General features: G+C 54.5%; 6 protein-coding genes across 6 annotated transcripts; 3 read left to right on the top strand and 3 right to left on the bottom strand.

Annotated features, from left to right (window-relative positions):
- Positions 1 to 370: 370 nt before the first annotated feature.
- On the bottom strand, positions 371 to 1976 carry G647_03996 (uncharacterized protein; the record flags this gene model as incomplete). The annotated part of the gene is made up of 2 exons (XM_008728341.1): positions 371 to 1771; positions 1830 to 1976. 2 exons carry the CDS (start codon positions 1974 to 1976, stop codon positions 371 to 373), a joined length of 1548 nt encoding a protein of 515 aa, XP_008726563.1.
- A 1583-nt stretch (positions 1977 to 3559) lies between these two features.
- Positions 3560 to 4022, bottom strand: G647_03997 (uncharacterized protein; the record flags this gene model as incomplete). Its single annotated transcript, XM_008728342.1, has 2 exons — positions 3560 to 3944; positions 3979 to 4022. 2 exons carry the CDS (start codon positions 4020 to 4022, stop codon positions 3560 to 3562), a joined length of 429 nt encoding a protein of 142 aa, XP_008726564.1.
- Positions 4023 to 4570: 548 nt separating this feature from the next.
- On the top strand, positions 4571 to 7117 carry G647_03998 (uncharacterized protein; the record flags this gene model as incomplete). Its single annotated transcript, XM_008728343.1, has 1 exon — positions 4571 to 7117. One exon carries the CDS (start codon positions 4571 to 4573, stop codon positions 7115 to 7117), a length of 2547 nt encoding a protein of 848 aa, XP_008726565.1.
- A 76-nt stretch (positions 7118 to 7193) lies between these two features.
- G647_03999 (uncharacterized protein) lies at positions 7194 to 8571 on the bottom strand (the record flags this gene model as incomplete). The annotated part of the gene is made up of 2 exons (XM_008728344.1): positions 7194 to 7326; positions 7403 to 8571. The coding sequence occupies 2 exons, from the start codon at positions 8569 to 8571 to the stop codon at positions 7194 to 7196; spliced, it is 1302 nt and encodes a 433-aa protein (XP_008726566.1).
- A 1867-nt stretch (positions 8572 to 10438) lies between these two features.
- G647_04000 (uncharacterized protein) lies at positions 10439 to 11259 on the top strand (the record flags this gene model as incomplete). The annotated part of the gene is made up of 2 exons (XM_008728345.1): positions 10439 to 10816; positions 10852 to 11259. 2 exons carry the CDS (start codon positions 10439 to 10441, stop codon positions 11257 to 11259), a joined length of 786 nt encoding a protein of 261 aa, XP_008726567.1.
- A 1503-nt stretch (positions 11260 to 12762) lies between these two features.
- On the top strand, positions 12763 to 13604 carry G647_04001 (uncharacterized protein; the record flags this gene model as incomplete). Its single annotated transcript, XM_008728346.1, has 2 exons — positions 12763 to 12971; positions 13088 to 13604. 2 exons carry the CDS (start codon positions 12763 to 12765, stop codon positions 13602 to 13604), a joined length of 726 nt encoding a protein of 241 aa, XP_008726568.1.
- Between the last annotated feature and the right edge of the window lie 122 nt (positions 13605 to 13726).

The raw sequence follows: 13726 nt of genomic DNA on the forward strand, positions 1-13726 counted from the left end.
AGGGAGTCCATAATCGACGAAGCCAGGCGATCGACATGATAAGACGTACTGGAAGATGCTAGGTGCACGAGTACATCCAATCACTGGATTGGCATCGTGGTGGCCCAGGCATTGTTTGGAGTGCGGCAGCTGACTTGAATCATCGAACTCGTGCGGGGCCTGCGACTGGGGCAGGCCTGCAGCGCAAATCGCAGCACCTACTGGGCACTCGCAGGGAACCAGGCGACAGAATGCTTGGAGCATCTCATGTTTTGAGGACGATTGGTACTCGTATGTGCTTGTCAAATTGTAGGTTGCGCCGTGCGCGAGACCAGACGGGGTCTTCAATGTTAGTCCTCGACATCCATTGAATGAACTAGTTTCCGACATCTTATTGCCGGCCCCCAGCATAGTGGTGATTCTGCCCAGGCGGCACATTGGGGTAGGCAGGCCAACTCGCAGGCGGGTAGGGGATATTGGGCGGCGGGGGAGGTGGAAACGCCAGGTTTTGGTAGCCTGCAAGCCCCTGAGAAAACTGAGGCGGAGGAGGGGGTGGCCACGGCCCAACCCAGCGAGGTGGTCGTGGCGGTGGCACGGATACGCCTGGAGGCGCGAATGGGAGAATTGGGAACGGCACGCCGATTGATGCTGGAGGTGCTGCTGCGGGCGGCGGAAGGTTTGGTGGTGAGGCGACTGGGGGAAGGCCTGAACTGACATTCGTCCTCGCCCGCTCACTTCTCAGAGCGTGCACTGGCTCTGGGGTGTACTGCGGGGAATACGAACCACTTCTTGAGCGTGAATGACTTCCGTTCCGGCTTCCTGTCTTCTGTTGCCCATCATATCTAGGTCTGGAAAGAGACCTGCTGTAAGAGCCCGATGATCGAGACCGTCCACGACTGGAATTACTGCGCCGTCTACGCTTTCGAGGGGTGATGCTTCGGCTGCGAGTGCTTCTGGATCTTGAGCGCTGAGAAGACCCCTCGGACCCACGTCTGCCACGCTTCTTCATTTTTTCACAAAATGCCCTCGACCATCCATAGTACGTGTCGCCGACCAAGTCACCGGCCTCGTCATGGTATGAGATTTGGCCCAGTTCGTCCAACTCAGGGGAGAGGCCTGCTTCTTCCAGTTTCGAAAAAGACCGCTTAATGCCGTCGACGTCCTTGAGGAAGTCCTTCAGCGCATTCACCAGGCTATCGTCCGCCGGACCAGCTGAGAGTTGCAAAGCCCGTATTTCGTCAACCCTCATTGGCTGGGAGCTGTTCGGGACAATGTGCCGCATGAGATTGCCCGCAGGAAGATCGAAATAGGGCGATGAGGGGTCTCCGTGTGTTGGTGGAAGAACATAGGGTGTTTCCTTTGCTTGCGTTGTCGGTTCTGTTCCAGGCGCTGTTTCTTGGGTTGTGCCAGTCAATGCACCTTGCAATTGCGTGATGATTTCTTGCACAAAATACTGTTCTTCTCCCCAGATATCGATCACATCCGATAGGCGCCTGGCGACGTGAGATCCCGACTTAGACGCACTGAGTCTGACGAGCTCAACCACAAAGGGCTGCAGAGACTGTGTCAAGGTGCTTTGCACGCTTTGGTCGTGCGCGTGATATTTGCCGTGGTGGAGGAGGTCATTGACAAGGTAGAGAATATGAAGCCGTTGTCGGCAGGATAGGTTCGTCTGGGTGGTTTCATCGTCTTGGTTGGCAAAGTGCCTGGACAGAGTGACTAGGTACTTCCCAAGGGCTGTTGTCCTCCCTGTTGAGACGACGACATTCTCCAACAGCCATTGTTTGCACGTCTATAGTTCTTCAGTCAATCCGCCTCCAGAGCATACAGTGACTTTGAGTTCCTCAGACCTGTACATTGTGACTCGAGCATATGGTGAGCATGGCCTCGAAGGCATCGTGGAAAACGAAGAGGTCGTCGCGGGACACTTTCGTCACGTCCGGTCGCAGAAGTGATGCGCTGAAAGAGGCTTTGGCGATCGAGATGTGCGCAGACATTGCCAATATACATTAGATTCAACGGGGGTGAATGTCTATGACATGATTTCCTGAGATCAACTCGGTCTCCGAGATCTTGGATTTGTTTCGCCGACTGGAGATGCAATTGTGACCTGCGGAGGAAGATCGCAGTCTGGAGAGGCACGTGAGAGGCTGGAGGCTCAGCCACAAAGCCAAGAAAGCCACAGCAAAGTACGGAGGAGCATTCAAGTGACCAGACGTACCCCGGGCGCCAAGCCTTATCTCGGGTCATCGGCACGGCTTCGCACATGCTTCTTTCATTTTCCATGGGGCTACAAACAAGTACCGCAGTAGCACCTCGTACTTGGTACTGTGTACTGTGTATATCGGTCCAAGTCAGGGTGATCGCTTTTGGCCGGTGTAATTGTAACCGTCCGAGTGCTCGTCGCATGCTATGTCAGGTGAGTGACCCCGGCAAGAATTCCGCGTATACATCGGACCTTCAACGATGAACCGTTTCCGGGTCTTGGTCTCTGACGTTTCGGCGGAATCGCGCAACTCTACTTTATGAAGCGCCCACTTCCATATTACCAACGGTGCACAAATCCAGTATTTGCCGTATACACAGGACCACAGTACGAATCTCAGGCCACTAGGCATCTGTCAAGTGTAACCACAGCTGGCCAACTTCTGAGCCGCCCTCGCGGTTCGTTCCTGGCAGTTATAGTGGCCACCCACCCACCACATTCCCATTTCTCAGCACGCAATCGCCGGCATCTCCAAATCCCACCGCGCCTGTTTGTGCCTGATCCGATTCAAAGGCCCAACAGCAGGGCATTGTCTCCAACTCCTGACGCCTTTTCATCCCACATCGTGTGACAACGGACTACTTCTTAACTTTGTGCCTCCTCCGTCCTGCCCTCCCTGCTTCTCTTCGGCGGCTCCGTTGACAATTCTCAGAGCACTCTCTACATCCTCGCAAGACGCATTTCCCCGCACCTCACCGCAGCTTTAGTCGACAAGAGCCGGCCACTAGACGCCTAGAAACTTCGGTTACAACCCACTCTCTGCAACATACAGCAATCATTCTACAGCCATGAGTCTCGCCGGCGCAGTCACGAGTACCCTTACCCAGACTGCGGTCCGCCATTTCTCTGCCCAAGCACCGAAACCAGCGACCAAACTGCAATCTGCCGTTGCCGGCACAATAATCACATCGGCAGTCATTCTTCCATTTGTCCCTCCTGCGATCGAGTCGAAAAGAGAGCGTGAATCCGGACATCCTAATGCTTCTCGGAAGCATTATGCACCACTTTGCTGCCACGCATGACCAAGATGGGCATAATGAATAAAGAAGAATCAGTCAGCATGGTGTCGGCGTTAAAGGATTGTGGATGTTCGTCCTGCAATGGATTGTTTGGAGGGGAGTTATCAGCGAAATACCCATCGTCTTGGAGTCGTAAATTCCAGTACAACAGGAGCATTTTAGAGAAATGGGCCAGGCACTGCATTAGAGCCTGGCGCCAGGGGTGTTTGTACACAGCAAAGGACCGCATCAACAACAGCCGATACGCGATATACCGCCCATAAAGAACACAATCGTCCTGTTCTGTTTCCTTTGCTCAGCTTAAGCGGTCACCTTTCTTGCTTCTGAACGGCTCTGCAGCTTCGTACTTGCTCTTCTCGCGCACTCTCTGCTCGCCGTCTACAGGCGCATGGCCGACCGGTGCCGCATCCTCACTTATCTCGCTGCTCGGACTACCCGCATGATCCAGCCCTTTCGTACTGTGCGTGCCAGTAAACGGGTCCGCCTGATCTTTCGTTCTTGCTTTCGATGTGGACGTAGCAGGGGCGTTGTTGAACGAGTACTGTTTGTCTTCATAGCGTTGCTGTCGATACTTTTTCTGCTGTTCCGCTTCAAATCGCGCAGCTCGGTCCGCATTGATAGATCTCTTTGCAAAGTAGTATGCGCCTCCACCAGCGACGCACAGAACACCCCAGCCGATCCTGTCCACAGCGGCCCGTTAGCGAAAGGTCCGACTCGTAGCCGTCGTGAGATGAAGCAATCGTCAAATAGACCGACATTGCATGCAACTAAGGGTCCTCACCAAGTTGATCTAATCTGCACCACAACTTTAGCCGTTCACGTCCATCATTGCACCAGACGAGAGCTTACAGTATTCATCTTCGGTAAGTGCCGATTACCTTTCGGCACAGAACTGGACTATCGCAAAGCTTGCTTGTTGTCAGTCCCGAATAATAAAGAGTCTGCCTTTACAACGCGGACAGTTGTGCAGGTCAAGAAGCAGGAGACAGTTAATGAGGTGCAGAGGGCTGAGTGCTCTTGGAGATCAGTTTGAGAAAGCAACTTTCGGTGCGGAGTGACGTCTTGCGCTAGGGAGCAAACGCGCCGCCGTGGCGATCCACGGAACGGTATTACTTTCTTCCACGCAGGCAGCACCAAGCGGTGGCAGTGAATCTTCTTGAACCTTTGTGTCACAACTTCCAGAGTCCTCTTTCATGCTGTCGCCTCTCCATATCCAGCTCGTCTGTCCCTCGCTTAGCGCCCCGGTACTGTCACCGGCTTGTAATCTCGTACTTTCACGAGGTCTCTGCCGCCGCACCTCGGTGGCATGTCACTAAAGCGGAAGGCACTGGGAGACGTCGCCAGCGGTCGATCCTCAAAGCGCTCCACCCCCGCCGCCTCCACGCCCGTTAGCCTCGACAGTGACGATGAGTACTTCGAAGGCTCCGACGGGCGCTCGCAGGATGACGCGAGTGACAGCGAGAAAGAGCACATTAGGAAGGCCAGAGCAAGACTAGACTTCAGCTCCTTCCAAGGCACAAAGCAGAAATATAGGCCATCAATCTTTGGTGAAAAGGACTTCTCGTGGCTGTCATTGAAAGCAGATCATGACAATCGGCCACTGTGGATCGACCCAAATGTCTCCGCAGGATCAAAGAAGGGCCCCAAGATCACGCTGGAGAGTTTCTCTCCGCTGGCTTCGCAGGCCACAGACTTACTTACCACAATTGCCGAGCCTCAGTCGAGACCAACATATCTTCACGAATATCGGTTCACAGAGCACAGTCTCTATGCAGCCCTATCGGTAGGTCTCCGCGGCGAAGATATCATACGTGCGCTCGAGAAGCTGTCGAAGACCCAAGTGCCTGAAAGCGTGATCGAATTCATCAACAGACATACCAAAACTTATGGCAAAGTCCGCCTAGTGCTACGGAACAACAAATTCTATGTTGAGTCGGATGAGCGCAGTATCGTCGATATGCTATTGAGAGACCCCATCATCGGACCTTGTAAAGCCGTCGGCACTGATGTTCAGACCGGTGTCATCCAGACCAAGGCGACTGTCATCCAAGGCACCAGCAATGCCAAGGGCATGACACAAGCTGGACAAAACAATGTGGAGATGCCCCGCGACAACCCTCCGAATGAGAACGAGGCAATGATTGCGGCGCTCAGAGACGAAGAGGACGAAGAGGACACATATAAAGAAGCCACCAATTTCGAGGTTGCCCCGAACAAACGTGATGAGGTGGCCAAGCGCTGCCTAGATATTGGATATCCTGCCATCTCCGAGTACGATTTTGCCAATGACTTCGAGAATGCGTCCCTCGCGATCGACTTAAAACCGTCAACCCAGATCCGACCGTACCAAGAGAAAGCTTTGAGCAAGATGTTCGGCAATGGCCGTGGTAAGAGCGGTATCATTGTCCTCCCGTGTGGCGCAGGCAAGACACTGGTTGGCATCACAGCAGGCTGTCATATAAAAAAGAGTATTGTCGTCCTCTGCACCAGTGCCATGTCGAGTTACCAATGGTCCAACGAATTCAAAAAGTGGTCAGATATCCAGAAAGATGACATTGCGGTCTTTTCCGCAACCGACAAGTATAGATTCAAAGGAGAAGCAGGAGTTCTGGTCACAACCTATTCGATGATAACAGCCGGTGGGAAGCGTGCCCATGACACTCAGCAGATGATGGACTGGATACAAAGCAAAGAATGGGGTCTTATGCTCCTCGACGAAGTGCATGTGGTCCCCGCGAAGATGTTCAGAAGGGTGGGCGAAACCATTCGGGCTCACTGCAAGCTCGGTCTTACGGCCACCTTACTTCGTGAAGACGACAAAATCACTGATCTGAATTTCCTCATCGGCCCCAAACTGTACGAGGCCAACTGGATGGAATTGGCCGACCAAGGCCATATTGCGAAAGTGCAATGCGCCGAAGTCTGGTGCCCCATGTCGATTGAGTTCTATCAAGAATATCAGAATGCGAGCCCGCGGAAGCAGCCACTGTTCTACATTATGAACCCCGAGAAATTCCGGGTCTGCCAGTATCTCATCAACTACCATGAAAAACGAGGCGACAAGATCATTGTATTCAGCGACAATCTCTATGCGCTCCAGCACTACGCAAGAACCATTGGCAGATATTACATCTGTGGCGAGACCAGCAACAACGAGCGAATCGAGGTCTTGCAGAAATTTCAGAACGATGAACGCCGCGAAACCAGCACCATCTTCCTCTCCAAGATCGGAGATACTTCCCTCGACTTGCCCGAAGCAACATGCTTGATTCAGATCTCCTCGCACTATGGGTCAAGACGTCAGGAAGCACAACGACTGGGGCGGATCTTGCGGGCCAAGCGGCGTAATGATGAAGGGTTTAATGCATTCTTTTACTCCCTGGTCTCCAAGGACACCACCGAGATGGCGTATAGTGCGAAGCGACAAGCTTTCCTGGTTGACCAAGGGTATGCCTTCAAGACCATTACACACCTGGCCGGTATGGACAAGGAAGACCTGAGATACTCGACCTCTCGGGAGAGAAACGAATTGCTTGCCGACGTTTTGCTCCAGAATGAAACGGCAGCCGACATTGAGAAGGTTGAAGACAACATGTGGAGTCACCTCAGCGCAGGCGGTGGCGGAGCCAAGGCCCGGTCAAAGAAACCACAAGTCCGCAGGCAAGCTGGCCTGCTGGCGGACGTCAGCGGCGGTGGTGTCTCTGCTCCCATGTATCGCGAGCAGGACCGCAGAGGCAACAAAAAGGGCCCCGAGAGCGAGTGGTTCAAGAAGGAGTCGAGACGGAGGGAGCTGGCAGCTAAGAAGCGGAAGAAGGAGAGAGAGGAGGCCGAGAGGGCTGCTGGTCGGGCATAGCATGCTTAGACTGACTGATCTTGGGTCCCTCGAGACCGTTGTGGGATTGCCCCATCCGCTTGGCAGCAGGATGTCTTTAGTTGAATTTCACCTCCACTTTGGGCACCGGAGGAATCATCTTCAACTTGGCCAAATCGTCGAAGACTTCTAGCAGCGACTCTGAAGAGTCGACGAAACCGTGCCATCCCAGTTTCCGCGCTTTATCACTTCTATTGCAATTGGTCAGTTGGGATTCTCCCTCAGTCTGGACATAACAGCACGACCGTGATGGGAAGGGGAACTCACGAAAAGATAAGCGGTGCGGCCCTACAAACCGAGCCATCCAGGAATGAAAACACTCGTTCGATATCCATTTCCTTCAACTCCTTCTGCACAAGCCCGTCCCTCTGCGCCATCTCCCTCCATGCATCCGCCACGTCCTTGCGCCCAGCCCACTCGACAAACGTGAACCGGCGCCTGCTCACGCCGTTGCCGCCATAGCCGCGCGGATTGAACCTCGTTTCTCTCTCGACGTACTTTGCGCCTTCGTCCGGACCCTTCCACCGCACGCCGTACCAGCCGGCGAGACGGGGCCAGAACCCCTCCCACGTGAAGGCGGAGTCGTCCCACGTGTTGAACTTCTGGTTCTCCGCCGCGGGCGTCAACACGGCCCATTCCTCCTGGTAGGCGTTCATCATGCTGCTCGACATGGAGGTGTAGCTCTGCCACGAGGCGATGTCGCCGGGGAATTCCAGCTCGGCCTTCATATGGGCGGTGACGGCCGCGTACACGGCCATGGGGAACGCGAGATTCATCGCCGCGTCGGGCACCGCGCCCAGGATCGGACCCGGCATGCAGATGTTCCAGCCCGCGGCCTGGGAGCGGCAGTACGCGAAAAGAGCGTCCTCCTGGGGATAGTAGAAGTTTGGTTCGAACTGGTCGACGCGCGGGTCGGATTCTTCCTGAGGCAGTTTCGTCGGGCCGAGGTGCACGCCGTAGTTCTTCGCGCCCGTCTGGAGCATGATTCGCTTGGGCGTCAGGTTGGCCAGCGGGAGCGCGGACAGGAAGTTTGTCAGCAGGAGGGTGTTGACGCGGGCCATCTCCGCGGCGTCGCTCCAGAGGCCCTGGCCCGGCTTCGGGGCCGTTTGAACGTAACTGTAGAAGAAGACGTAGTCGACCGTGGTGACGTCGTTGTGCTTGAGAACCTTGGCGATCTCCTCCGGCGAGGTGAGGAAGTCGACGGCAATGTGTTCCGCGTTGCTGGGCAGGCCGCCCTGCACGAGCGGCGGACGGCGGGACAGGCAGATGATTCTCTTCCAGCGCGTGGGCGACTGGGCGAGCACGCGGAGCATGTACGCTCCGGAGATGCCATTTGCGCCCGTGACGATGGCGGTCAGGTCCCGGACGTGAGGTGGAAAGGTGGGCAGAGCGTGGTAGATTCCACGGGAATAGATCTGTTGGACGGTGTCAGGCATTTTGGGAGGGTGCTTTGCGGACTGGCTTTGAACGGCCTGCTCGGAAATCGTATATGCGGACGGGTTGGGGAACCGCAAAGAGTGGTCTGGTACAACCCCAGAGAAAGGCGACCGGGGATTTATAAGCGGAGTGTAGTAAGAAGAGGGTCGGCAGAGCCAGAAGTCGTGAAGCCAATATACTACGCGAAGCGGACACGGAAGACCGAGAGTATTACCAACCCAGCGGAGTCTTCAGGTCAGGACTATACCCGAACAGACTCGGTATGGCTCGGCTGATTGCTCTATGGAGGAAAGAACCGACAGCCGGTTGGCGCGGGGGATGCGGGGAGAGGGAGAGGGAGGGGGAGGGAGGGGAGGCGACAATTGGTGCGGAAGGCATTGACGTTGCGGCGTCCGGGCTGAATACAAGCTGCCGCACTGCTTCGTAGACGAGGCTGAATGAATGAATGAATGACTACTCCGAACGCTATATTGCGATGCGTCGGAACCTGCTACGAACTGAACCAGATCCTTGCTGCTTCCAGGACGATGCTTCTTAGCAATGGCGTCGTCTCGACCCCCTTGGCCGTTCCTGACCCGTTGACCGGCCGTTCCATGAAGGCAACCAGCCATGACAATGCTCCTCCTATCTCTCAAGACTTCAAGTGGACGGACATAGATGGCGGCGAGAGGACAGGTCCAGCAGCTGCAACGAGAACTGGTTCGGGCGAGCCTCGCGCTTCTTGAAGCAGCTGTACACGGCGAACGTCAGCGTGGTGCTCTTGCATGTTCCCGCCGAATATCACTCACGTAAAAGCCCCTCAACTCGAGATGCAAATCCCCTTGCATCTTGGTTCGAGGACTTCGACAGCTGGATCTGGCGTCGGATCTGTCGAAGGGTCGTGTTCCTGGTAACGTCTATGTCGACGGTCCATCAGCGCAGCCCCTGGGAAAGTCCTGGCAGAGGGTCACGTACGCCATATGGCTGCCGCCGGGAATGCCTGCACCGCTGCGTGTCGTATCCAGGTCACTGGTAACATCGCTCGACACAGGTGTTGCTGCCACCCAGGCCGAGACAAATGCGAGAAGGGAAAAGGCTGAGATTTTCATCTCGACCAGTGGTATGCTTATTCTACTCTTTGGATCCCACGTTGTGCGAGGCGGCTGTGTGTCTGTTTGTTGCCTCCCTCTGATTGATGACCAAGAGTGAGTTTTATATATGTCTATGCGTTTCGGAGAGCGCATCGACCTGCCCTCCTCGAACTGCATAGGCTTGAGAAGTCGAAGACTGCACATCTCGTGGTTGTGTCTCTCGAGGAGCGGAGAGGCCGAGACCTTGAAATGGTACAGTGTAGCTTGCACCACCTTGCGCCTGATCCCCGAGAGGTGCTTTTGCTAGCCTTATCAGACCGCCAGAGCTCGGCAAGGCTCACGAAGGAAAGTCTCTCATCCCGGGGTAGGATCACATTTCAAAAACTCTTGATGGGCGGTAAGAGTTCTCCCTCTTCCCATTCTTGGACAGGTAGGCAGCCGCTACTTCAGAATATTTTCGCCTGGTACACTTTTATTCACGTTCACTTTACTCGACTAGTCAGACAGAGTCGATCCACGGCGGCGGCAGCATTGGTCAAGACAAGCCCTCCTGATGACTCTGCTGGACATATTGGCGATTACGCTGTTGTTTCATTCTCAGGGATCGTCAATGACCAGGCCATGGAGTTGCCACAATTATCTTTCACAAAAGATCCTCGACCGACATCTGACCTATCCAACATCCTATCGAGCGCGATCCACTCTGATAGCAGAAGGGACATTGGGGACGACAAGGAAATTCATCAACCCTGCCTCCGGTCACATTGTGGCCGTGAAAACCCATGGGGTTCGCCACATGGATGAAACAGAACAAGAATACCTTGCACACATACGGAATGAGTATCATATCGCATCCGGCTTGTGGCACCCAAACTTGGTGGAAACCTATGATCTGTACAAGGGGCAAGAAGGCGGATGGCACCAAGTGATGGAGTATCTTCCCGTTCAATTCAACGAGGTGGAACTGTACGGTGAGACGGACTCGCAGGAGCTTCTCGACAGTCTGTTTGCGCAGATCCTCACCGGCGTCACTTACATGCATTCTGCCGGAGTGGCACATATGGATATCAAAGTCGAAAACCTTGGCCTCAGCCGTGATGGAATGGTCAAAATTTTCGACTTTGGATCCTCACGAGTATTCCGCGGAGCAGCGACATACCGGTTCAAGCCCAAGGTATGTACTCGGAAGCACGCTTGCGAGGATGCCAGTACGAACCCATGCAACATTCCTGGATCCCAGCGGCATGTTACTTTCCCGAGCCAGGCGACGAATACGACCCCTTCAATGACCGCGAATGGTTTCTGGATAGGAATCTGACAAGGCCGCTGTACGAGGAACAAAAGGCAATGCTTCTTCGCGGGGACGATCTTTGGGTGTACAAGAAATACTACCATAACGAGCATTGCTTGTACAACTGGGGAAAGTTAGCGATTGCCGTCAATCAGCGCCGGGAATATATCGATAGTAAGACCCTCAGTCTTGCTCAATCGACGCATTGCGCCAGAGCCATAGCCGATCAGTTGCTGAAGTCTGAATTATACGTGTTCAACAACACCGGGAACTTCACGAGTGCACCTTTGTTGTTCCACACGTGTGTATCCTTGTTCCTAGGCTAGGCTTTATTATTGTGTCCGGAGGACTGCCTACCGGCCGGTGAAAATCAGGGAATCATGTATCAAGTGGGAATATTAGCAATCACAGAACTCCTCGTAGCCTAGACTGTGGAGATGATCACCCTGCAACAGGAGCCAGCACAGTCTGTTCTTGAGTCCTCCTTGATTGACGTTTTGCGCATCCACCAACATCCGCGAGGCAGATCTTTCGTGGAGCGCCATGATTTCCACTCACAATGACCGGATATTCTCGAGGTTCATAATCTGACAGGCAGACCGTGGTAGACACCTGAGCCCAATGCGACCCATCTCCAGCAAAGCCACTGAGGTCTGGCTGTATTCCAACTTCTCCCCCAGCACCACCCAGTTATATCCCTCGGCACAAGTATTCACTATATATTATTTTCCAGAGAGAAATTCAGTCACAACATCTTCTCGGGCACAGGTCAAACTAGCACCGGGCTAGAAGGCGTGTTCGAGACGAATTGTGCGACACACATCTCCCCACTTCGAATCTTGCAGTTGCTCGAAATAAGCAACAACCCCCCTCGACTGCATCCTCCTCGTCCTCCTCCTATTCGACCGACAACAGAAATAAGCGGTGGATCCAAAGGCACAGAAATAACATAATGGTTGCATACTTGACAAGTCAAATCGGCGGTGGATCCGCAAAGATGGGAGTAGACCGGTGGCCGGCCACCACCGGATATAGCCCATCAGAAACAAATGATATCTAAACCTCTCCCGTTCGAGTAGAGGTTGTGGTACCGTTTTGTTTCTGTTCCCTTTCTTTGTGTGCACCGTCGCCGTTGTCTGCGTGCGCAAACCCGTACAGCCTCGTGGAGCTGCACGGCGCGCATTCTGCCAAGCATCACAAGGCTGAATGCCCCTTATGGGCCTCATCTCCATCCCTGGGACTGCGGGGATGGTACGAGGTAGTCACATTAGGCGACACAGCTCAATCTGAGCACTTTTCACTTTCGCTTCAAAGCACTCACCATATGCTGATGGCGAACTTGTGTCTCCTGAAGACAATATTTCTGGTATGCAACGGACTTTAGCAGCTCTTGAGCTTGTTTCCTACAGCCGGGACAGTCTGAGCGAAGATTACGAGCTGCGGTGATTAGCATGTTTTATCACTGACTGGGCCCGCCCAACACTCACATGGCGATTAGCGACTGCTACATTTGTCGATAAACACGCTGCCTTTCGACAAGAAACCTCGAGGCACGTGCTCCACCGACTACTCGAGTTGGGAAACAATGGCACATAACGGTCAACAACGGCAGACCACAGACATACAGTATAAGATGGCACGGGGGAGTTGTGTTGCCAAGTTGCACGGCCAGCCTGTCTGTCTCGCTTCGGACCAAAGGCAACGGAAAGCGCCATACAGGATAGAGGTGTCTGTAGCCCGGGAGCCTCGCACGAAGTACACTGGCAAGACGACAGACAGACAGACACCCGAAGAGACCACCACAGATCCTTTCAGTCGCATAACCCGGAATGGCGACCCCAACCGCACCTCTGCCCAAGTGCGTCCTCGGACGGCACCGTCTCTTGTCACCCACTGCCAGCGTGCATGTCAGCCCACTATGCCTGGGGGGATTGAGCATCGGCGACGCCTGGGCCAACGCCATGGGTGAAATGTCCGAGGAAGCGGCCTTTGAGCTGCTGGATCACTTCTACGAAATGGGCGGGAACTTTATCGACCTGTACGTGGGTATCCTCTTGCTCCTGCTCTCGTCAATGACCCCTGTCCAAACCCTGGCGCTCTCGCACTATACCCCAATGAATTCATGCATACAAATACTAATCAAGAATGCCACAGCGCAAACAACTACCAAGCCGAGCAATCCGAGATCTGGGTGGGTGAGTGGCTGGCATCGCGCGGCCCGCACCGGCGCGACGAAATGGTCATCACCTCCAAGTTCGCGTCGGCGTACAAAGTCTTCAGCGAGCCCGGGCTCCAGCAGAGCAACTTTGGCGGCAACGGCTCCAAGTCGCTGCATTTGTCGGTCGAGGCGTCGCTGGCCAAGCTGCAGACCTCGTACCTCGACCTCCTGTACGTGCACTACTGGGACTTCACCACGGGCGTGAAGGAGCTGATGCAGAGCCTCAACTACCTCGTGCAGCAGCGCAAGGTGCTCTACCTGGGCGTCAGCGACACGCCGGCCTGGGTCGTCGTCAAGGCCAACGCGTACGCACGCCACCTCGGCCTGCGGCCCTTCAGCGTCTATCGGGGGAGATGGTCCGCCGCGGAGCGCGATCTCGAGAGGGACATCGTCCCCATGTGTAAGGATGAAGGGATGGATATTACCGTGTGGGGAGGCCTGGGGAGTGGTTAACTTCAGGAGCACGAGTGTAAGTTGCAGCAGCATATTTCCCAAACCTCTCTGTGCCGCTCACACATTTCACGTATCTCACACTTAACACCTCACATCTCACACCTCACATCTCACACCTCACA

The sequence above is a fragment of the Cladophialophora carrionii genome, assembly GCF_000365165.1.
Source record: "Cladophialophora carrionii CBS 160.54 unplaced genomic scaffold supercont1.3, whole genome shotgun sequence".
Lineage (NCBI taxonomy): Eukaryota > Fungi > Ascomycota > Eurotiomycetes > Chaetothyriales > Herpotrichiellaceae > Cladophialophora > Cladophialophora carrionii.